At 40.5% G+C, this 25,715-nt stretch overlaps 3 protein-coding genes across 4 annotated transcripts; 2 read left to right on the forward strand and 1 right to left on the reverse strand.

The window, feature by feature from the left end:
• Window positions 1-1,757: 1,757 nt before the first annotated feature.
• Window positions 1,758-11,256, reverse strand: LOC109857650 (endoplasmic reticulum metallopeptidase 1-like). Of its 2 annotated transcripts, none has more exons than XM_020434172.1 (16): window positions 11,179-11,256; window positions 9,955-10,439; window positions 9,482-9,734; window positions 8,795-9,347; window positions 8,561-8,688; window positions 8,345-8,476; window positions 7,842-7,962; window positions 7,437-7,742; window positions 7,065-7,294; window positions 6,770-6,950; window positions 6,465-6,649; window positions 6,081-6,236; window positions 5,778-5,983; window positions 5,569-5,681; window positions 5,319-5,494; window positions 1,758-5,203 (listed from the first exon to the last, which is right to left on the reverse strand). In XM_020434172.1, exons 3-16 carry the CDS (start codon window positions 9,482-9,484, stop codon window positions 5,039-5,041), a joined length of 2,655 nt encoding a protein of 884 aa, XP_020289761.1. In that variant the 5' UTR covers window positions 9,485-9,734; window positions 9,955-10,439; window positions 11,179-11,256; the 3' UTR covers window positions 1,758-5,038. The 2 variants fall into 2 exon arrangements, with proteins under 2 accessions (XP_020289761.1, XP_020289760.1); XM_020434171.1 differs by having other exon boundaries at window positions 11,110-11,235.
• Window positions 11,257-11,649: 393 nt separating this feature from the next.
• Window positions 11,650-12,962, forward strand: LOC109857651 (tetratricopeptide repeat protein 1). The gene is made up of 4 exons (XM_020434173.1): window positions 11,650-12,090; window positions 12,175-12,351; window positions 12,462-12,647; window positions 12,733-12,962. Exons 1-4 carry the CDS (start codon window positions 11,800-11,802, stop codon window positions 12,910-12,912), a joined length of 834 nt encoding a protein of 277 aa, XP_020289762.1. The 5' UTR covers window positions 11,650-11,799; the 3' UTR covers window positions 12,913-12,962.
• A 1,724-nt stretch (window positions 12,963-14,686) lies between these two features.
• Window positions 14,687-22,027, forward strand: LOC109857667 (probable sodium/potassium/calcium exchanger CG1090). The gene is made up of 9 exons (XM_020434210.1): window positions 14,687-14,736; window positions 18,605-19,054; window positions 19,469-19,703; window positions 20,047-20,159; window positions 20,416-20,591; window positions 20,674-20,900; window positions 20,984-21,322; window positions 21,410-21,643; window positions 21,760-22,027. Exons 1-9 carry the CDS (start codon window positions 14,719-14,721, stop codon window positions 21,957-21,959), a joined length of 1,992 nt encoding a protein of 663 aa, XP_020289799.1. The 5' UTR covers window positions 14,687-14,718; the 3' UTR covers window positions 21,960-22,027.
• Window positions 22,028-25,715: the final 3,688 nt, after the last annotated feature.

The raw sequence follows: 25,715 nt of genomic DNA on the forward strand, positions 1-25,715 counted from the left end.
ATAATAATTAAAAGCGATTTTGAGACAGGTCATCGTATATGTAGAGAAAATTAAAAACGTAACTAAAATCAGGAAAACGTGACAGGAAAAAGTAGAAAAACAACACGTGAAAATAACATGACTGTAATTTATATTATATATAACATTAAATAATACATATATTATATATACATATAATTTATTATATATTTATAATATTATACTTTATATTGTATTATATACTACATACTACAGTAATGTCACTGACCTCGGCCGCGCGGTCTTGGCGGGGTCACTGACCTCGGCCGCGCGGCCTTGGCGGGTTCACTGACCTCGGCCGCGCGGCCTTGGCGGGGCATTGACCTCGGCTGCGCGGCCTTGGTGGGGGAAGGCGGGTCACTGACCTCGGCCGCGCGACCGCGGCGGGGTCAATGACTTCGGTCGCGTGACTGCGGTGGAGTCACTGACCTCGGCCGCGCGATCGCGGCGGTATTACTGACTTCGGTCACGTGATTACGGTATATATATATACATATGTGCGTATGTATGTGTATTATATATAGATATAGAATATTACATATGATATATATAATATTCTCTTTTTTACCCTTTTCCCTGTCACGTGTTGTTTTTCCACTTCTCTCTCTCACTATTTTTTGAGTTTGATTTTCATGCGTTATTTCTGACATTTCTCATATGTGTATTATATGGTTTATAAGACGTATATACTATCTGTCATCGCGGTGACAGGTTGTGTTTACTGACAACACGTTAAATAACAATAGCGTGCGCGTAGCGCGCGCCTGTGTTGTGCTAGTAAGTAAAAAAAAAGAGAAATAAAATAATAGACTATCAATCAAATCTTTACGTGACGTATTCACGTAACAAATTTCGAGGGCTATATTTTAACAAACTGATTAACTTTAGTTCTGATATGCGTTCAAATGTAATTATTAATATAATCGTGTGTAAACTCTGGACAGAAAATGTTATTAACGATTTAAGTGGAAGAATTCTCAAAAAAATAAAAACATATTAAATCTAATGTTGTTTCCTTAATAAAAAAATGTTAAACAAAACTCTAATAAATTTTTAGAGGTTTTGCAACATTTCAACCAATAAAAATATCGCGTTAGACGTAAGTGTCGAGAGTTTACAAAATAAATAAAAAACGTACTTTAGAAAAACGTTTACAGGATCAGGGTTAAATTAACGCAATAAATTAAATATATCATTAGTAAAAATGTAGTATTTGATTCTTACATTTCGAGATGTGACACGTACGAGAAAAGAAGAATCAAGTATTGTTGCAGAGTTAAAGTTCTTTATTTTGTTCTTCATATACTCTTTTAACCATGTAACAACAATTGCCAAATAACAATATTGCAATATATAATTAATATATATACATATGTATATATATACGTATATCAGTAACTAAGACGCAAGAAGGAACATACACTAGTGTATAAATAAACAAAAAATTCAATGGAGAGCAATATATTACTTTGTATTTTTAATTATGTATAATAATCGTGTGCACGCGCTTTTTCGCTTATCGAACGGTAAAGTTCTTAAAATTAAAATTTTAATAACGTCAAAATGTCGTTCCGCTGATTTTATTGCTAAACTATAGCCCTGTGTGTGTGTGTGTGTGTATATATATATATGTATATATTATGCACAAAAAGAAATTGTTGATTATTCGGTTACAATTGTCTTTCTTCGTACACGCGTTAGGTGTAATGGATGGATTCTTTTCCTTTGGCCGGTGTATATGTATATACATAATATTTATTTATTTGGCGTAAAACGAAGCTATTGAAGTACAATTGTTTACAATTTTTTCTGAGTAGCACGCGGAAAAACAGTTTTTTTTACCGCGTCGCACGGAAACACTTGCACTCGTCAGTCTAAGAATTCAAAGTTAAACAAGATCGTCAGAACGAACAAATAAGTGCGAAAAAAATTTCATTTTACATCTAAAATAAAATAAAAAAACCCTGTTGATAGCGCGCTGTACATCTTTCAACGAATTCTCTTATCTCTCATCCACATCCGTGTAGTGATTGTAGCGTAACGATTGCTTCGAGGAATCACAGAAACGCAGGAATATTAATTTTTGTTTTATAAATATAACGTGCAATTGCAACAAAAAAAAAAAGAATATAACAAACAATTGCTTCCAAAGCGTACGTAACTAGTAACACTTATAAGATAATTATTGTTCTTAATTTTGTGCACGACAATTAAGTAGAATTACGAATATAAATATTGTTTAGGATATGTCGATTTGATTTGTGCACTTAAAAACACGTTGTCATTTCGCTGACATAACAAATTGCGAGAGAACAAATTATATAAACGAGACTCTAAACACAATAACTTTATCATTCAACACATGAGAATGATTAACGTTAATATAAAAAATGTTAACGACATTTAACTAACAACGTAAAGTATATGTAACAAACAGTATAAGAGAAACAACTTGCGCATATAAAAATATATTACACATAAACGTTCTGGCCACGTTTGTTTGTTTTTTTTTTTATCAAAAATGTTTGTAATTTTTTGTTTTTCGAATAATTTTACTACTTGTGTGTCTCACCTCTCTAGATATATCGATATTCTTATATTTATAAAACTATTAAATTTTTTTTTTTTATATATATATAATGAAATATATACGTTGTACTATTTATCACTAATGTAATTCATAGAGAAGTGTTTTTTTTTGGTTTTTTTATATGCTCGCAGAAGATTTCGCAGTGAGTAGAATTTGCAATAGAATCAAAATCCTATATACGTTATAGTTTGTTTAGCACTGTGAAGAGTGAACAATTTTTGACAAGTCACACGAAGTGTAAACTTGCAATTGTTTAGGCGTAAAAGCGTTTTCGAGAAGTGAAGTTCGAGAAATATACGTATTGAAAAATGTAAATATAAAATATGTTACATATAAATTCTAGTGACGTTTTAAAACTGGTTATATAAGTAGAAATACACAAGATATCCTGCTCTAAGATAAAATCATTTGATTTTTCTATTTATCAAATAATTAATGCGATACTTATTAATCGTCGATTAATTCTTATCATTGTCATGTGAGCGGATTGTATAAAATAATAAAACACTAGTAGAAACTCGCTTATTAGTATGGCCACGAAACAAACAAGGAATCAGCATCGAAATGCGCGAAAAACGTTTTTTTAAAGCTTCTGGATAGCGACTGTGGACGTGGTTTGTCCACGGGAAATATCAATTTACGTATCGAAAATCTCTTACGTAAATTGCAACATTTTTATCTCGCGCTCGAACGTCGAGGAGCTTAAGATAAATCAAGTCGTTCGATTAGAGATCAGGACGTGTGTATTAGCGTCCTGACTTGTTTTGATATGCTATTAAAAATTGTGAATTTTTCTACTTAGACCTAGGAAAAAGGGGGAATGGTTCGTAAGTTTTAATTGATATTACGAAGAACACGAACAGTAGAGAGTAAGCTCTCCTACAAGGATGTCGATAAATTCGAGTCGCTATATAAATCGCACAATGAGTACAATCTTCTCGGATCTACTCGTCTATAAGAAAACGTATAATTAAGTGTATATTCTCTGTATATTTTTCTATATCGAAAATTTTATTTCCTACGCTTTTTCTATTTCTCTTTTTCTCTTTCTGTCTATTAACTCTCTATTCAAAATAGAAAACTTCTTGCGTATTTGATTAGCTTGTACCTCGAGTAATTCTTTTTTGTATGTCTATAAATCCTGACCATATTATGACGCGTAAAGACCGCTACTCACGTGCTTTTTCATCATATTCATATTGTCTCGTATTTTGTATTTTACGAGAGATTTTTCGTGGATAATGACAATAATATTAATAGCGACGAACTGTACTACTTCGCGCCCGAGAAATACCGGTTCATTGTAAACTGAATCTGCTTAAATCTTCAAATCTGGTCGCGCGAACGTTAATCTATGATATTCAAGCAGAAAACCGTCTACTCTCAAGTGTCAAAACTCATCTGAAACTTGCACGGTCAATATACTTAAATTCATGGATTTCTATTACGTTACGTTTAATCGTGCGCGAAGTGACAAAACTCGCGACTTCAATTCTGTCGATAAAGCTGCCGTTTTCCGATACTCAATGCCCAGTGTGACGAATCTACGACACAAATCCAAGATTTTTTTGCAGTATACCGGCGATGAATATCGGAACTTTGCAGTCAAGGTATACTAAGAGAGCGCGCATTATGCAATCACAGTGTTTCTATGGTGTGTGTATACATATATATGTATATATATGTATATATATATATATATATATAAATTTGATTCCTAGATAAGGGAATTCTTTTACAAGTATATTTTTTGCTCCTCGCAAAGATTATGAAATCGAAGGATAAAATGGCGTGAAATAATGTCGTTGAGTGCTTGTGATATGCGATATTACCGTACGCGTACGTTTCTATAAATAAAACGTGGATCACGAATAAACGTGGTTTATCACTGCTGAAAGCGTTTGGGCAAATATTCTCAATCTTGTTATCTCTGATTTTTTCCTACCATTATTAGATAAGATATCTCTCTGGAATATATATTTGGATATTATTTCTTTTTAAATTTAAAACAACGTCTCCGACATGTGTCATTGTTAAAATATAGTACCACGTACTAGTAAAAAATTCATATAAATTCAGAGAACTTCTTCAGAGAACGTTTCATCCTTTACAAATCCTTTTGTTTGTTTGTTTGTTTTTTTTTTGTTTCCTATTATAACGTTTATATTATAACGGTTCTCGATAAATTTTGTTTTTTGGAGACAAGAATTATTCTAGAGAAATATTGAACGTTACGTCTAAGTATTCAAGCGACATTTGTATTGCTACGGCAACAATGGTGTCTGTTCTTTCTTCGTTCTTTATCGAAAACATAGAACCGTTTTGTTAGGCTGCTCTGTTGACTCGCTGCCGCAGAGAACGGATATATTGCTTCGTAATTCAAATTACCGCTCCTTACGCGATCTTACTTTTTTTTTTTTTTTGTTCTCGTTAAAACTCCCAGGACGTGTAAGTCGCTGTCCAGGGTGTGACAACGGTCCAAGGCGGAAACTGCGCCAAAAAGTTCTTGAATCTCAGAGATCGTTGGTGCTCGCCGTGCATGAAATGCCCGGCTAACGCTATGGTTAAATATGGTCCTTTCTGCACCGCAGACACCTGAAGTAACACACATAATTCTCGCGATACCGCTTGATAAAATACTTGCGTAACGCGATAAAAAGATCGAAAAAAAAAGAGAAAAAACGAAACTTTTCGGAAAAAAAACACTTACGTTCAACATGATAGAAAATGTATATGGCACACAATCTGAGGCACATGCATAATAAATAAAGTAAGTCTCTCGGTTGTTCCACACTGGACCTTGCAGCGGTTTCTCGTCCAGTATGGACCACTTTTCTAAACGAACATCTTTGTACGGGGACAAAATTATAGCTATGTGGTCGGGCCCTGAAAACGCAAATATGTTTGTACGAAACAAATTTGTAATTGTCGTTTATCTTACAGACGAGAGCGTTTCTTACCGGTAACGTTAAAGGTGAACGTGACAATATGCTGCTTCGCAGTCCTCGAAATGAGTTCGAGATTTGTGGGAACACGTATGAGCGGAGCGGGTCCGGGTATCCAACTCGTTTTCCTTAAAAGACAAAAATATCGTTTTCAACTTGTTTGGTTTTTTTTTTTTTTCAGAAGTAAAAAGAGATTGTGATACGTAAGAGTGAGTGATACGCACCACAAGAAGGTCGTGACCGGCATCAAATATGGGAAGCCGCAATACAATTCTCTCTCGCAATCCTTGACTGTTGGCGTCGCGGCGGCCACTTCAGGTACTGTTGACTTTATGCTGTGAGGACTATTCATATCTAAATCCACCAGCCAATATCCCGTGCCGGAATACCTAACGCTACCGTCCAAGTTATAATACTGGCGTTGACTATGCTACAAATTAAAGCGCGATGCGATATAATATAATTGTCTGCTACTTGGCACGTAAAATAAAAAAACTCGCAGGCTTATATTATATATTATATATTACCGCGATCATGAATCGTTGTGGAGCGGGCGACAGTGGATCGCCGCTATAAGGAAATCCAAGCGGTGTGAAAATTACCACAGTCATAGCAAAAAAGAAAATTCCAGCTATGCGAACTAAAACTTGTTCTGCATTCTTTACTAGAAGCACTATCGGCAGCTGAAATTATCGATACGGAATATATTGAATAAACTAACAATATTATACGCAGTGTGTTATGTAAAGAGAAGTTTACGTAACAAATTGTAATTTAAAAAAAAACATTTACGTAAGTTAAAAAAAAAAAAGTTTACGTAATAGATGTTACACGCACACATACGTTCATATAATTAAAAATACGCACATACGTGACACACGCAAATATTAATTGCTGATATATATATTTACCGTAAAGCTAAGTAAGTTGGAAAACAATATCGACAACATGTTAGCCATCACGATTTCGGAATTAATACTGCCACCGGATCGTCCCATTATCGGAATGAAGAGATAGAGAGCACCGAGTGCCAAATAAAGTGACTGTATGTAAGACAAACTCAATGTTCCCAAGTGATAACAAAGCCATTTCCAATCTAGAAAAAGTTCGTAAAGCGTATTGTTAAGGATTAATACGGTTTTTTTTTTTTTTAATTCTCACATAAAATTATTATAAAACGTCAACGTGATTCGGTAAACTCGCATGTGTATCTTACCTCTCCATTTGTTGAAGAAATTGTGTCGCACGATATTCCCGACTGCCGGGAACAAGACCCAGTGGAGCGGTATGAATCCCGATCGTATCTCGAACAAGACGCACACGAAAAGAATCGACATCCATATCAGAGCGTACGCGTCGCAGTACAACTGATAAACAATCCACGCGGAGTTAACTTCCTGCAATATATAAATTTTTTTTTCGGTTAATATTGATATATACGTGAGATATATCTTATTTACACGCAAAAATCCATTAAAGATTTATGTACGCGTTATCTCGCGATCGCTTGCCTTTCTTTGTCTCGATCCGATCAGCAGAAACACGGTCATCGACACGAAAACGGTCGGGCAAACGTACAGGAAGAATAGCCACGCCGGTCTCGCGTACCAGCTCATCACTTTTCCCACCTTCGTCAGGAACAGAGCGATCAACGAGCAGAAAAACATGGACGCCAACCAAGACAGAACGATCACTCCGACGCACATCGTCATGTACTTCATATACATCGCTTTCTTAAGATCTGCATCAATACAAACGGAAACACTCAGATATGTTTGGAAAAAAAAAATAAATAAATAAATAAATAAACAAATAAACACGAACACCGTAGAGAGATCTATTCTACGAACTCCGGATCTGAATAATGATTTATATATTCTTACTTCTACGTGCACTCTGCATATTCAAATGAATAGAGTACCCAGCTATGATTATACTGGCGATATTAACTGTACTGGCGATGTACTGCGGCCACCTAATGACAAACGCGCCCAGAAAGTCGAAGAACACGAGACTACCCTGAGCGTCTTGCATGCTCGCGTCCGACAAGTAATCCTCGAACACTATTCCTTGCGTCAGAGCAAGAATGTTGTCGCCGGTTCTTTGTAACGCTCCCAACGGTATCTGATCAACGTTATCGAACTTAGTGTGATACACGTACCCGTTCTTTGACCAGGCAAAGTCAAGGCCTACGTGAAATGTTACACATGCGTTAATAAGCTTTCTGTAACAGTGGAAACGTTAAAAAAATACAGAGCTACGTTACGATCGACAATTTCGTTACGAACCGGAAACTTTTCCGAAATCTCGAAATATTCGAAAATCCGTGTCGCCGGGCACAATGCCGCTCTCGAATATCTCCTGCGCCAGTGACGACGCGTAAGGATACGGCACGGATTTTGCGTAGACCTGTGAAAAGTAAATGAAACATTGAGATGTGCCCTGCGACTGCATAAACAGGCAAATAAGAACCACGATGCAATGCAAATAAATTCAAACGCGTAACACGTTTCGAAACTCTTCGACTTTGATATCATCAGATCAGTCATTGAAATACACTTAAATCGAACGAACACTTCATAAATTAATTATAATACGATGCGATACTTTACATCAATATATTACGTAACTTAATAAACGTGTATACTATCACGGGTAGACATCTTCAAAAGATTACACGTTTGATTTTATTTGCATCCCGTTCTCGGTTTCCATTTGCCGTAAAGCAAGTTCTCAGCGCCTTGCAACAAAAATAAATAATAAAACGAGGAACGAGGATATTAGATATTACCTCGAGGATCCAAGGACTATGCGGACCGGCTTGAAACAGTAATTCGCGACCGCCCGCGCCACAAGCCTCTAAATTTATAAACGTTCGAACTTCCTTCGCCCATGGATGTTGCGTTATAAAACCGTGTGACGCCTACAAAGTATACAGTTGTGGGAAGATAATTGCTCGTATTAAATGATCTATTTTAGAGCAAAACAACAAAATGAATTAACATACCTGCAATATATTTTCTTCCGCTCCGTTAAACAAGAATACGATGCTGTGCTTCAACATTTTTGAACTTCTGGTGATAATTCGCAAAATTTCAAGCATTACAGCACAACCAGCACCGTCGTCCGAGCCACCTGTATGTGAAAGAATTTTGTTTCATTTATTACGTACTTAATTGCAATTGTGTTGCGCAAGCAGACACAAGCTTATCTGATGGTGTCACGCAATTGGTATTTTTACCTGGACTTTCTAAAAATGTGTCGAAGTGACAATTGAGCAGCAAACTGTGCATCGTGGGTCTGTGGGGTCCAACCTTGACAATAACATTCTGCACGTTTCTGTAAACGTTGGTCATACCGTCGAGAAACTTGAGCGGAAACGCGCCGCTATGTCTGGTTACGTTACGAACAATTCTGTGATTCTCGTGAGCCGTTTTCACGATGTCATCGATCGCGGTCGTGAAAAATTTCACGGCCAGAACTTCGTTCTCGTAGCTCCCGGCTATACGAGGCCCGATCGACGTTAGATTCACAATGTGATTGCGAGCCCGTTCGGCCACAAATTTACCGGGATGCGAGCCCTCGTTAACGATTGTTATCGGTTCGGGTAAATTTTTTTCCATTACGATTATTATGAGCGACACGAAGAGAAAGAACACGAGAACGAAGTAAAGATGTTGCTTCTCGTTTGGCAGTGGAACGTGCTTCTCCGAAACGGCCTCATTTTTGAACGGCAACTCGGTCGATCTTCTTCTCGCCAGGTGTTGTCTCAATCTTATCCCGTCTTTCTGAAACTTGAATTGCACCGTCTTACTATGACGTAGTTTTGCTTCGCGACGAACCAGAAGTTATATATCTTGCGAAATCGCGGCGCGAGCGAAATCAGAAATCACGGATCCGAATTAGAACGTTCTATGAATGAACTTACCATTTTCTGCGATACAACGTCGTTGGACAGGGAAAAGGCACTTCGCAACGCCGCGCGAGCACGACCGTCGAATTTCGTCACGTCCGAAAATCAAATCGAGAAAACACCACGTTCACTCGGGTCTCGCACGCCGCATCGAAAGGCATATAGCGCGAGTCGCACTGCTCCGCATTCAGGCCCGCACACACAGCCCCGCTGTGCAGTAATGTTCGCGCCTTCGCGACAGAAACGGGAACGATGTGGCGCGATCAGACTGTAGATATATATATATATATATGCCTTATCTCTCTCTCCCTTCTTTCCCCTTCCCGTTATCTTTTCATCTACTGTATAAGCTATCAGTTTCTACTTTTGCTCTACTACTGTCTTACTTATTGTCTTATCAAATTTGCTGTTTTTAAAATTGCTCGGTTGTAATTTCTTTTTTTTTTTTTTTTTTTGTATACGTTCTATGTCTCTATATTAAAAAATACCTTTTTTAAACGCACAGTTTGACTGTCAAATATCTGTACGGAAAGTAGTTTGGAGAGTGAACACAGCTGGTTTTCCTTGGATTCTCCCTTTTTTTATTTCGCGTCTCCGGAGTCGCGCAGCGATCGATTAGGTCGGGTCGCCCGCGTCGTCGTCGCTCTCTTTAAAATTTAATTTATTCTCGCAGTGATAATAACCGTAATCGTCACATAGGCGGGAATTCAATTCGACGAAGAAGATCCCACGCGCAGAAAATCGCTCGGTTTGCTTTCTAATGAACGCCCGCAAGCGCTCGATTGTCGTTTGTGCGCCGTGACCTCGCTCGATATATACGTCTTCGCAGCTGATACGTATCGTGCATCGTATTATTATACTAATCAGTTTTAATTTATACGCCGACGACGGACTTGGCGAGAAATCTTTGCGCTCGGAATCACGAATATCGCGCTTTTGTGTGTCCTATGCATGAAACCTCGTCTTCCCAACCCTGGAACAACAACAATCGAATGAAAAAAAAATAATACAAATGTGCGTATCTCCTGTATAGAGTAATTTATTTAGAGAAAATAATAATTTCCGAGAAAACACATTACAGAAAAAATGTATAATAAATCTAAAATAAAAGTAAAATAAATATAAAATAAATTTAAAATAAATGTAAAACAAATGTAAAATAAATTGAGAGGAATTTGTTGTAATTAATTGTTAATTAATATACACCACATATAAAAACAAACGCGTAATTTCTTAAATATTCATTTAAGTTCACATGAACTTTCCATCCCACATCGATGATATCTCATCATCATATCGTTAAGTCCATTTGTTATCATAAAAAAAACTCTTAAATAATAAATTTGTTACATCTGTAAACACATCGCGATAAGAAATCGCACCAAATCGATATATTTGTCCAAACCGAAATTGATATTAATTTTCGTATCTAAATAAGACACATTAAAGTTATCTCTGCGAGAGATAAACGAAAAAAAATTGAATTTGCGATCACAAATCTGCAATTGTAGCAAGTCACGATTGGCGTTTGTGTATGTTTGTGGTATGTGAAATATCAGATTTGCGCGTTTCTCTTATCTTAACGTATATGTCTATTTTCAATGAATAAAATAAACTAATACGAGATCATCATTATCACTAACCCTAATTAATTCACGTTGGAAGGGAGAACAATATTATTATTTTTTTTACATTATTATTATGTAAATTACGAGAAAACGTCGTCCGCGAAGTAACCACCTCCGTCGTGTCTTCTGTTGCCGCGCAACTGTCACGTGTCGACAAGTCACGTGACTGACGATCAGGCCTACCATCACCAACACACATCTGTATTGTCGATCGTTACTCAAGCGAGAGTACGACCAATCGCGTTGTTGACAAAATTTTTGATCTATTTGAATCGACTGTTTTTCACAAAACAAAGGTCGTTGTTTTTTTGTTTTATTTGATATTGATTTGATTTTACTTGTAGGCCCGAATTTGCAATTAATTTCGTTGATTTTGGCCAGATACGACCGACGCGATTTCGGTCACGGTCGTTACAAGCGCAAAACCTAACTTAACCCCAGAAACGCTGGCGACAAAAGAGTCATCTGGGAGAAGTGCGACAAATTAAATCACCGCATTCTTCCCAGACAAAACGCGGACGAATCTCGCGTTGAGAGACATCTGATGCCGGATCATCGAAGACTTGGGAAAAGTTCGAGATTGCTGAGATTCCTCTTCAATTGCTCAGCATTGTATACAACGCGCAACTTGTACATCGATTTAACCTCCGATCGAGAAAATTCGTTCTCATTTGTGCGCCTTATTTGTGTGTCTGATTCGAAACGATGAACGACACGAATAACAAAGCGCAGGTTCAATCGAACGAGGAGGTCGTCGAGGAACTCACCAGAGATCTGAAGAGTTCTTGCATCGAACCGAACGAAAACTCGTCGACGAACGTTCCGTCGTCTGACGCGAGATCGAGGGACGCAGCCGACGATGATTCGTGGAACATTCCGGACGAGGAACACACCGCAGAGAGTAACAACGAAAACGCACAAAACACGGATCCGGAAGAGGTAATCGAAAACTTACTCAAAGACAGAGACTCGTCGCTTACGGAGTGCGAAAAAGAGGTATGTTTATATATATATGTCATTTGTGTGTATGCGGCGCGCGTATACAAGTAACAATACTGCAGCAATTCCCATATTCAACAGACGTTGAAGTGCGAAGCCGAAACTCGAAAACAGGCTGGAAATGACTTCTATAAAAAAGGTGAATACGTGGAGGCGATATCGCGGTATACAGAAGGATTGCAAACCTGTCCTCTGGTGTACAGTAAAGAAAGATCTATATTATACGCAAATAGAGCGGCAGCGAAAGCAATGTGTCAGGTAATGATGGAAGATGTGAGACAACAATTGATATTTACTGAGTTTATAATTTTCATTTATTAAAAAAAAAAAAACGAAAACAACTAATTTTAAGATATTTTTAATTTTAGACAGAAAAGGATTCGGTGATATCTGACTGCACAAAGGCTATTGAATTAAATCCTAGCTACGTGAAGGCTTACGTACGAAGAGCACAAGCTTACGAGGAATCGGACAAGTTGGACGAAGCTTTAGAGGATTATAAGAAAGTACTGACATTCGATTCTAGTCACAAAGAAGCCAATCATGCCGTTATGGTAATGTTCAATCATAGTAGTCACAATATGTTACGCATTTAAATATATCTATTGGTTTGTCTATTAATTATTTTTTGTTCTTCAGAGGTTACCGCCGTTAATTGAGGAAAGGAATGAAAAGTTGAAGATGGAGATGTTGGGTAAACTCAAAGACCTAGGAAATATGGTATTGAAGCCGTTCGGCCTTTCCACGAATAACTTTGAATTAGAAAAGAATCCCAATAGCGAGGGTTACTCTGTAAAGTTCCGCCAGAACCCCACGTAACAAGCTGGTTATATATGATTCTTATTATTTAAAAAAAAAAAAAAAAAAAAGGGAACTTGCGGATATAAATCCTTTTTCCTTATAAATTATTGAAGCATTTATATATTCTATAAATAATATATGAGTCCTGTAATGTGGATTTCATATATTTCGTTTTCTTTAGTTCTCTCTAATAAAAAAAAAAAAAAAACAATTATGGATATTATATGAGATACATGTACATGTATATATTTACATAGATAGTAACAAGTCAAAGAGTTATCCAAACTGTAGACGTAGATCCTGTCATTTCTGAAAAATTCTGTTTCGTCAATTGCGAAATAATGTGTGAAAAACGAGACCGTTTCAAAATATTTCCTTATATTAATCGAATCTTTGCGGCGGGCAAACACATATCGCGACATCGAGGCGTTATATTTGACGATGCTAGACCGGATATAGATTGCGGTTCAATAATAAAGAACTTTTGCGGAACTCTTCGATAATTTTAGCCGCAGTTCTTTTATTAGACTCTCGAACGCGGCCGGACAATGTTCTCAGGAGGTCAACGACCACGCGCAAGATCGCGAAGCATCGTCGAAAATTGTCAGTCGCGTACGATATTAATAAAAACCATATTTCTAACGCGCTCAAATGTGCATCACCAAGTATCGACACTTTATTTCAGGCGGTAAAACTATGACATTATCCATTTATCCCCTTCCCCTGTGTGTAACAAATGATCGGCCAAACGATCTGCAAAAGTCTGCGGAAGAAAGAAGTTGCGCGCACATAAACGCAATGGAAGCGTCGTTGCTTCCAGTAGTAGGATTTGGAAGTACGAGAAGCGAATTGCAAACGCGTGGACGGAAAAATAAAAGATGACGACGACTATTACGTGTGCAAAAAGTATGAAGTAAAAAAAGAAGAGATGAATATTGTTGGAAATATTGTTGTATACTTTTTCTCTGTATAAATTTGTGTTTTTCAAGCGCTCTTGTGAGCACTAATTAATTAAAGTGTTAAGAGCGTCAAGAGAAAGATATATATATATATAGAGAGAGAGAAAGATTCTTAATTGCGCGAGGGCGGCGAGTAAGCACCCCGGGCAGGCGCTGTGGCCGCGGATGTAGGTGGGAGAGACATCGCGGCATCGCCGCGCGGGAGTTCCGAAGCGCGTGATGATGAGAGCGCAACGTCAGTGAACGGGTAAAGGACGAGAGGGAAGGATCGTATTACGTACGCGCGCGATGGCCGTGCGCGAGGCGCCGAAGAAGCGCCGTAACAGTTGAGGAAACGGCCGAGTTTGCAGGGTGTAAATTTATACACACACGCACACACGTACATACATGCACGTATACAATAAAACTGTGTGTTTTTCGCTCGATTCTGTTCTGACCGACTGTCGAGGAGGAACCGGACGACGCGCGGCCCGTTTCGACGAAGAACTCGCTCGAATCGATAATTTGAACGCGATGTCGGACATCGTGGCGACATAAGAGGCAACCCCCGTAACATAAATATCTTGCCGGAGAATACGCGAATATATAACAATCAACCTCGCGCCCACGCACACTCCGCTCTTCTCTTTCTCTCTCTCTCGCGGAATATTACGCGTCGAGACGATAAAGACCCGCGAGCGCGCGACCATCAACCACCTCCACCGCCGCCGCCGTCGCCGCCACCACCACCACCACCGCCACCGCCACCCTTCTCTCGTTATTCATCAGCGCCGCGCTACCTATATCCGGCGCATCGACGTACACCCTCGGTCTTCCGGTTTGGAGCGGGGTTTCGAGCGGCCACGGCACACGGCGGACGACGACGATGCACGGCGTTAAAGGGGTAAGCCGGATATACAATGATGTGAGAGCGCGCGAATTTTTTCTCCGATCGCGTCTCGAGAAACCCCGGGACTCAATCATCGGACGGATTTTTTTTCGGTCGGAGCGAGAGAGAGTCCCGGTCTCGCACAAGCAGGGAAGGTCTCTTCTCTCTCTCTCTCTCTCGTCCCGTTCCCGGCGTTCGTATGAGCGGAGATCCCCGTCATCCCGGTTAGTTTCGCGAAAGAAAATTGCGAAACACAAAAAACACGATAAAGAGAATTCGCGTCTCGCTCCGTGTTCTTTCGTGCGACAGATTCGTAGTCGTCGTAGTTGCGAGCGTAAAATCGCGTCGAATATATAAATGCGCGTAAATAATATTTGGAAGCGGACGCGAAAAGAGACGTCGTGTAATATGGTGTAACTGGGACGCGAAAACTGGGATTCCCTTTTTTTTTTTTTTTTTCGACGGATATATATATATATATACGCACGCGATCTCTTTCTTCGCTGCAACTATTCGCGGAAACGTTTTCAATAGAAAAAGTGTGAAAGAGAGATAACGTGATAACCTTTTTGTACCGACTCTTCTTTTTTTTTTTCCGCTCCGCCCCAGCTCTCTCGGAGAGATCCAATTAAAAGTTTATTTAATACAGAAAAAAAAGAGAAAAGTGTAATTAAACTCTTTTTCTTTTGACAATGTGAAAAAAAAAAAAAAATACGACGACCACACTTGACGGAAAAAGAAACGCACGTAACGCGAACAAATCGCGTGACTTTGCGTTTTCTCGAAGAGATCCGAGAAGAGAGAGAGAGAGAGAGAGAGAGATGTTCTCTTTATCGCCCGGGGAAACACAAATTTTCGTACGAGAGATTCGGACCGTCGGTCGTCCTAAGTTCGATTGTGAGTATTCGAACGCGATTGAAGGTATTTAATTCAAGCGAAACAAGTGAATCACGGATCGCGTACAACACGTTCAACAATGTAATTTTGTCAGCTGCAATTTTGCGGTTGTTTAAATCGGGGAAACATTTTGCGCGGAGACACGGGATTGTTATGTAACAAACGACGTGACAAATAACGCGCGCGGACGGATAAAGATCTGATAAATTTCCTACGTTGACAAAAAAGCGATCGCGTAGCTAGATTTCCAATAGTAGGTCAACGTCATACACCTTGCAACGCAATCGTCTTATATATATATATAATGTGTATATATACATAGACACACACACGCGCGCGCGCGCGCGCGTTGAATTAGAATCGTGAAAGAAAATTTCGTGTGTGAAAACACGCTATTATTAACATCGCGTTATTTTAATCTCTCCATCGTTTTTTCTGCGAAGTCTATAAATGCACATCTCTTTTTTTTTTACGGACCATACACGTTTCATTTATTTAAGAAACGCGAGAAAGGGAAGAAAAAAAACTATGTCAATGTCATCGGTAACGTGTCCGATGGGACTCGAGTTTTCCCGTGGGAATTACGGACAATATTGAAAATGAGCGTTTAATTACAAATATTGTGCCACACACAATTGCGGCGTATCTCGATCGATTGATTTAATAATCTCTTTCTCTCTCTCTCTCTCTTTCTTTATATATATTTGTAGTCTCTCGCATACGTGAAATTTGGAAAGTTGTGTTTGATCGTGTGCAAATGTTAATCATAAGCAAACAGAGAGAGAGAGGGAGAGAGAGAGAGAGAGAGAGTGCTCCGTCGAAACAGCGGATTTGCGCATCGGACTGTGTGCATTTCACGCGCGCGCGTGGGCCGCCCGATAAAATACTAATATTTCGGCGTTAATTTCATATCTCGAAAATTGTACTTACAGAGAGCAGACGTGTTTGGTTAAAGCGAAATGCATCGCGAAAATTGCGCTCTGCGCGCACACATATATATATATGTATATATACATATATATACATGTGTACGCGCGACGCTTGCGGAAATATATCCGGATACGCAAAATTTGCAATTGAATAAAATTGCAAATAGAGATTCCAATAAAAGTGAAAATTTGACGTGAAAAAGTTGTCAGTTTTAGCACACAAAAAAGGAACAAATTTACGTTTGTTAAAACATTTATTAATATTTTGCATTTGACGTTTATTATAATACTTTTTATATTAATTTTTAATATAAATAACTTTGCGTTCTTTAATGTTTGATAAATTCGCGCGCAAATTGAAAAAAATAACGCTGACGAAGTGACGAAATTAGAAATAAAATCGATTTTACGATTTGATCTCGGTGCTGATGCATTTTTTACGAAAAAAAAGGGAGAATGCACGTGTATTCCGCGTATCGTTAATTTCGCCTCGCAGCAATTAGACAATTAATCCGATACCGGAATCGGGCGCACGATACGAATGCGCCCTTCTCCCGTCACCCCCCCGCAAATGGATTGCATTTGCCGAGGAGATTACACGTGTGCTGCATTTCGAGCTTTCTTCTTCTCTCTCTCTCTCTCTTATTCGTCAAGACACTACCGTGGTCACAACGCGGTCAATCCTTTGATCTCTAATGAATCGTGCGCGGCGTCGTTGCGACGATTGCGTAATACGCTACGAATTATTCCTCATTAGCATATACGCGATTAAAAATTATCACGAAGCCTTCCGGCGCCGAATGCACTAAGCGTGATTACGTCCTCTACAATATATACATATATATATATATATATACAATACGTACACGTTATACATGTAACACGGTGTCACCCACGCGATAGTTTTGTTCCGTGTCTCACGTCGCTCATGTGACACACATATCGCGGCTCGTAATTGCGTTACGTTTATAAAAATGCGAACTATTGTGTATTGTGTGACACGCGTTGTGTCGAATTCGTTCCGAATCCTCGCGTGACGGGGGACGACCTCTCCGATTGTTGATTGGATTTGCGCACGCAATACCGAGAAACAAATAAAAAAAAAAAATATATAAACTATTTCCGAGAAAGAAAAGGTTTAATTCCGGCGCGTGTGTATAAGCGGCGGCGTCGAGAATATAAACACGACGTCTACGTGCACAGGAGACGACGCGACGGGGGTGTGCTTTTCTTATCGGCACACAGTTTACGCATGCGACAAAGTGTCATCGATTTGCTCGCTCGCGTCGCACGCTTGATGACACGGTTCGCGCATCACACGGATACATACATATATATATATATATAGTCTCGTTGAGAGAGACCAATTATACACGCGTGTATATATTTACGCGCGATTGTCATCTACGCGTATTGTCCCGCTCGCGACAGACACGCGCGCGGACCCCGCGCGATTTCTTCAGATCTCGCGCGCGCGCGTGCGCCCGACGTATGTATGTACGGTACAATCTCCACGGAGAAGAGTCGAAATTTAGATCGCAATTTTGATCGCGTATCAAATATATCGACAGACCGACCCTTCTCGAGTTGATGGGTTCGCTTTTCCGATGGAACGGAGCCGAGCAATAAAGCGCGCGACAACTTTGCGCAAAAGTCGAATATATTATACGGAAACTCGCCGCGCGATGAAGTATCACCCGTCGAAGGTCGTCTTTGTGTAACATAACGGGCACCCTCGATTGATCAACCGGATTAAATTGATCTCTGAAAACTGTTTTCCGCGTGTTTGGTTTGCGCGAACACGAGCCCTCGCTCGTGTGTTTGTTGAGAAAACACGTAATTAAAATAATCGAGAATACACAATCGTCGCATTGTAGGCGTTCGTCAAGCGCGTTTTTTTTCCAAGGTTTTCTCAGCATATTTATATATTTGCGTAATATTGAGATCGTGTAAATTTTTCACAATGTAGGGCATTTCGCAGCGCGACACACACGATCGAATCATTTTACTAATGACGTAGTCGATTTATTAATTACTGCGACCGATTCGTGTTTCAGTCGCAGACGATGAGACGCAGGCAGCGTCGCAGGAAATGGCCCCTGCAATTGGGCCTCTTCCTGATGTACGTTCTCGTGCAGTTCGCCACTTCCACCACGTCGCCGAAACCCACGACGACGACAGCGTTGTCTAATTTCAAGATAGAGGAAACGACGATCTTTGAGAAGAACGGAGAGATAATCAAGGAGAGGATAGAAGTTATGAAGAACACGACGTTCGACGAAAAAACGGGTAAAATAAAAGAAGAGGCTGAAGTCACATTAGAAAAGACTTCAGTGTATAACATGACAACGACGCTGCCGCCGAAGGAAAGCCAGAAAGAGAATACAACAGAGAAACCTGTTCCGACATCCGTCCCTGGTAAAAAGGAAAATCAATCGAAGGAAAACGAGACGTCTTCATCGAAGCACAATCGAAGCACCACCACCTCCACCTCCATCACAACTACAGTAAGTGACGAACTTTCATCGTCTAGTGTATATTACGTTGGGACACCGCGTGTATGTACATATTTATCTCACGCCGTGAGATGGACCGTAATGTCTCTCGGGAGGAGAGACGAGATTAGAAATGTTGGATTTTATATCGTATCCAATGTGAAAATCAAAATGCGGCTACTGTGTGTGTGTGTGTGTGACACACGATGCACGTTGCAAGCATTGCGTAACGCACACTTGCGTAGCAGATGCATCAGCTGTCCGTTTTAGCGAGCGATCAACACGATTGATCCTCGTCGTGTGCGATTTCATGAGAATTTTTGCAAAGAATTGTGTTCATGTAGACCTCCAAACCAAATCGTGTAACATATGTATGTGGAACGATTTCTCGTTCGATCTTTGTAATTTTCTCTCGAACTGATTCAGACCAGTCCGACCGCTCAGATGACCACGACGAACTACCCGTACCCGACCTTGAGACCTCGGAGAACGAATTGCACGGCGCCCGCGATAGAACAGTTTCCGCGACCGCTGATGGGTCCCGAGGCTCGGAAACACGGCGGACTCATAATACACATCGTCGTTGCCTTCTACACGTTTCTGGGCCTAGCTATCGTGTGCGACGACTACTTCGTCTCGAGTCTCGACAGAATCTGCGAAGGTGACGTCTCATTACTCGAATCTTCCTCTCGCGGAAACGCGTAAGATAATAAAGTAACGTATTCGTGTCAAGAGAAAGAGAGAAAGAGAGAGAGAGAGGTTGTTGTAACATTACGCGCGGAAATTTCTACGCAAGAAGATTGTGTTTCGCTACACAACGGAACAGACTTTTTTTTTTTCTACGTATCGCACGTTGTTGTTTCTCTGGTTGTGCGTTTTGTTCAGATAAAAACAACCGGACTCGTTGCGAAGACAAAGACTTTTCGACCACTCGATCGTGGCTCGTTTTTTTATCTTTTTTGCAATTATTATTCTAAAAAATCGTTTCTCTTATTTTTTTTCAGAATTAAGACTGTCTCCCGACGTCGCCGGAGCGACTTTCATGGCGGCCGGTTCTTCCGCGCCCGAATTAGCGACGGTGATCATCGGCGTGTTTTTCGCCAAGGATGACATCGGAGTAAGTGTGTAATAATCACAATCGCGTAATCACACGCCTCGATGCCTACGTTAAACAACACCAGAGCGCGAACTATGAGACGCGCGCAGCGAAGTATTGTATTGTTTTTTTTTTTTTTTTTAGCCGCGAACACACGTCAGTGTCGCGTTACGTAAATGCGAGCGAACATTTATTCGCGTTCCCGGCTACGACACTTGAGAGCGAAAAAATAAAAAAAATTCGATAATCAAATCTCTCTTGTTCTGTGCAATTTCAGGTGAGCGGCGTTATCGGTAGCGCCGTGTTCAACATAATGTTCGTTATATCGATCTGCGGCCTGTGCACGTCAACGGCCACAAAGTTGAACTGGTGGCCTCTCTGTCGAGATTGCTTTTTCTACGCTGTCTCGATTCTCGTGATGCTCGGCACTATCTTCAACGATTCCATATCTTGGTAAACCGACGTGACTCCACGAAGACGAAAATTGCGAAAAGAAATGAGAATTAAAGAACGAAATTTTTTCAAAATCTTTCAGGTTGGAGTCACTGTTTATGTTGGTCATGTACGGGGTCTATTGCGTGGCGCTTTCGTTCAACGCTCAGTTGGAACGTTGGGCGAAGTCGTACAACATTCCGTTTTTGCCTAAGGACGACGAGCCCGCCGAAGAGAGCGCCCTGGTGAGCTACAGGTCCTTGCAAGAGGATCGACTATCCTACACCGGTCCCAACTCGCCGGTTAACGAACAAATGAAGAGTCAAGAAGGTAATTTGTCGCTTTCATTGTTTTTTCTTTCGTTATTTCCGCAGCAGTGTCTTGAAGAGCGAAGGTTCTTTGATATTTTTTAGGAAACGGCATTCAAGAAACGACCGAGCAGCAGCAGCAGCAGCAACAACAACCACAACAACAACAACAACAACAGCAGTCGGCACCGAAACGACCCGAGTATTACAAAGCGAAGGAACCCGATCCCAACGAAGTGTCGCCTCTCGTGATGCCGACGGACGGCAACAAATGGACCCTGTTCAGCTGGGGCCTCGTGTACCCCATTCACTACATGTGCCGCGCGACGATGCCGGATTGTCGACAGGAGAAGTGGCGAAGCTGGTATCCCTTCACCTTCTGCATATCGATGATCTGGATCAGCTTCTACAGTTATATAATGGTGTGGATGATCACGATCATAGGTAACGTCGTTGTTCGGATATAATTGATATTAATTGTAACGAGTGTATTTTTGTTCGGGCAAAAACAAAATCAATGATTCCTTGCAGGAAGCACTTTGGGTATTCCCGACACTGTGATGGGCTTGACTTTCGTTGCCGCTGGCGTGAGCGTGCCGGACGCTCTCTCTTCGCTGGCGGTCATAAAGGAAGGCCTAGGTGACATGGCGGTCAGTAACGCTGTGGGCAGCAACGTCTTCGACATTCTGGTGTGTCTCGGCCTCCCGTGGTTCATACAAACCGCCATGATCCACCCCGGCTCGCACGTGAACGTTACCAGCAGAGGTGCGCGAAGCGTTTTGTATCGCATTTTTTAATGATGTAAAAGCCAAAACTGTCACACATCTCGTACATATGTAATATATGCGACGCGTAAGATGCAAACTTACTATCTCCTTCAGGTCTGACGTATTCGACCGTTTCTTTGTTGTCGACGGTGATATTCCTGGTGGTAGCGACGCATCTAAACGGCTGGAAACTGGACCGACAATACGGCCTGATACTGATGGTCTGGTACTTGATATTCATCGTGTTCGCGTCGCTGTACGAGCTCAACATCTTCGGCGAGATGAATCCCCCAGTATGCCCCAGCCAGTTCTAATGCGAAAGAGATCGCCTCGCTCGTTTCCGACCTTTTGCTTTGCTCAAAGAAATCGCGATCCCGCAGCGTTCGCGGCGTGGACGCCGCTGTCACGCTCGGCGACGATGATTTTTCGCCGGGCAACGACGCCGGCGTGCGCGCGCGCGCGCGCATAGTGAGACGAAACGCTCATCGACTTCGCGAACGTCCCTTCTCCTTTCTTACTCGAGGAAGACAGCGAAGAGAATAGAAGATATTATAGAAACTAGCTTCGCTGTTGGAAGTGCTATTTTTAGCTTGTTACGAAATCGAAACGGCCGTTTGAGATATATATTATATGTATAGGTAAGAGCTAAAACGGCTGTAATCGTTGAACTTTTTTTTCTTTCTCGAACTGTTGTAGAGAAATTCAGACAATATTTGCGCGGGGGAGGGGGAGAAGGGGGGAGTACACAGGCATTGTGGGCACCCGAGTGGTGCTGTCGAAAGTGTGTGACGAGTAATTTTGCTTGCTTCCGTTCGATCGCAAATCCTACGACGGAGTTTATACGAACGTGTTTTTTCCACACAATTGAACGAAATTACGGGAATTACGGGAATGCTGCTACGCGCCACGAATTTCTTTCGAGCAACGTGTAATCGCGCGAATCGTCTTCGAATAAAGAGAGAAAGAGAGAGACAGAGAGAGAGAGAAAAAACAAATAGAGAGAGACAATACAAATTACCAGTATTTAAGTATAATTTAAATACTATTTAAAAAACGCGCGCGCGAGAGAGAGAGAAAGAGAGAGAGAGAGAGAGAGCGTATTGGCAATTGTTATCGGCGATTCTTTGCTGAAATTATAAAAGCTGAATTCGTTGAAATTGATTGTTGCGAAGAGTTTCGACCTTCTATTGTGTTTCTATTAAACTCATTAATCACGTACGCGGCGCGAAACGAACACAGACGCGGAAGAAATAACATATATATGTATAATTCATCGCGCGTACATCGTGATACATTTTTTATATACGTCGCAAATGCCTGAGTACCGTTCGAAGGGAATGCGTTTTGACAATTGATCGTTTTATATTCTCTAATCTTAGACTAAAGAGATGCACACATACATGTGTATAGATGCGGCTTGTTTAAAAGTAGAAAAGATAGAAGAGGAAAAAGCGTTGTGTTTGTGCGGCCGAACGTCGAGACTCGAACCCCCCCGGTCGCATGCGTGTGCGCGAAACTGAAGACTTTTGACGGGAGATGTGTTTTTAGGGAAAAAAAAAGTGAGATATATATATACATATATAGTCAACGTGTGTACACACAAGAACAAAAAAAAAAAAAATTTTCCTTTGATACATATTGTCAACGCAAACGGGGAATTCCTATCCGACGCAATGTTTCGGAATATATTTGTATTTTTTTATATATATACATATACATATATATATATATATATATATATGTATATTTTCCTTATATCACGTGTGATATAGCGCCTGTTGCGTAGATTACATATGTATTCGCCATCGAAATATGAGGGAACATTTTTTCGCGGGCGCGAGAGATGATGATTTCGTTTTAAGAGAAAAAAAACGCTGCCGCGCGGACTCTCGAGCGCAATCCCTTCGGCATCGTTCGTGAGACAGAGAAAGAGAGAGAGAAAGAGAGAGAGAGAGAGAGAAAGTGAAACTTCGCGAGATCAAAGGATCGATCCCTCGTGAGCGCGAGCATGAAGGAAAAAGAAAAAATTTGTTTTTCTCGCGTGCGTACACGCGCATCTTGTTTTCCAAGACAAAAAAAAAAAAACAACAGAAACACCAACAAACGGAAAAGAACACACCTCGAAAGATCCGCGCGAGAAGAATTCGCGAGAGAACGAAGCGAAGCAAGCGAAATCTCGTTTTCTTTTCGCAAGAGAGACGAGAAGAGGAAGGAGAAAGGGTCGGGATGTTTTTTTTTTTTTTCTTTTTTTTTTTTCCATACAAGTGGGGCGAACTAAGCGCTGAAAGAGACAATAATTAACGCAGCCTTATCCGATGAAAGTATCTACAAATCACACAACACTACACAAAATACTGCGCGTTCCTTGAGATCAATTCTCAAATCGGATCGCTTGAAATCGCGAGAAAACAACAAACAATCGGGAGATGAGAACGGGTGTGTGAAAGAAGCTCCGCTTCCGAGATCCTTTGATCTTTCGAGCGCGCGATGTCGTCGACGAAACGAGTACGGCAAAATTCTCGCAGATATCTCAAGAGAGATCGCGTGTCGTGACACGCGGATGAGAGACTTTGGTGTCTACGATCTCTACATCCTTCACTTTTAAATTAAATTAAATTAATCACATTTTACACAAAGAGCTCTCTAGATTTTGAACAACGTAAACAACAACAACAAAAAACAATAAGATCTTAATAGTTATCTTTTTTTTTTATCCTGCGAGTGTTTCGTCGATGCAATATTCGTTCGGCTGTATGTGTTGTTTCGACATGTCGGTCAGTTCGTTATAAAAAAAAAAAAGAAAAAAAAATCGCGAACGATCCGTAAGAGATCGCAAGGATCGTGCAGACGCTTTAGTGTGATTATTATTATAATAAATCTAGCGTACATATATATATATATTATATTATACACATTCGTATATGACGTAATACTAACGAGAAGGCTTAGATCGTATGACTTATTGAACGTTCGACGTGTTTGTTCACTATGTTTACCTGTTATATTATTGTTAGGGCGTTAGAGAGACAAACTAATGAGAAAAATATTATTACGTGCAGTATATATAAATTATATACACACACATATATATATATATATAATGCAGCATCGCGATGCGCTCGACACAACGAAAAAAAAAAACAAAAAAAAAAACAAAAAAAGACATAGCTGGCAATTATCGAATTATTTTTGAATTATCTCTCGTTTTGCCGGGAACGAAATGAGCAAAACACATTCCCGTGTTATCGAGCGCATCGATGCGCGCGGCTTCCAGATTTTAGGAAGCGCCGATCAAATAGCAAAAAAAAAAAAAAAAAAAAAAGGCGCCTTAGATGATCTTTCATCCAGCGGACCAGTCTCGCGCTATCAATCTCGCGGAAACGAAACCTCACGTCCGCGGGATCGGTCGCGCGTACAACTCGTGGGAGAGATTGCGCTCTCCCACGCGTTCACATGCGGAAGAGAAGCGGAAGAGAGAAAAAAAAAAAAATATCGTCACAGGAGGATCACAACATTTCGGCCATTCGATCTTTACGGTTTTCTCGATCTTTTCGCGCGCGCGCACACACATATACACACACGAACACACAGACACACACGTACAAAAGTATCGGAAAAAACTTCAGTCGACACCAAATTGATTCTTCGTTAGATTTTCTGAGGATTAGCGGAGAGAAAACAAATTAACTATAACACAAGATTGAGCTCGAAATTCTCCGCTCCTGGTGGCGCAAATTACGGGTCCGCGTCTCGAGCATCAACGAAACGGAAGGAAAAAGTTTTTTTGACTTCGTTAGCAGAGAAGTCCGCACCTAACGTTCTATAATTTCTCGCAACTTTCTTTTATACCGTAATGTAATAGCTATCGCGTTTGAGCGTCGACGATTCTTCGGTGATCAAAGGTGTCATTAGTGTCAATTGACCTGCGGCAATTATTAGCGGTAGTAGTATAGAAAAAAAAGAAACGCGGTTTTAAGAGGAGGAGGAGGAGGAGGAGGAGGATAAAAGAGACGCGTCTCCGCGGGACGCGACCGAACATCGATCAATTCGAGGGTGTCCTTAATAGCGTG

This window comes from Pseudomyrmex gracilis, unplaced genomic scaffold (assembly GCF_002006095.1).
Source record: "Pseudomyrmex gracilis isolate BER0280 unplaced genomic scaffold, ASM200609v1 scaffold_168, whole genome shotgun sequence".
NCBI lineage: Eukaryota > Metazoa > Arthropoda > Insecta > Hymenoptera > Formicidae > Pseudomyrmex > Pseudomyrmex gracilis.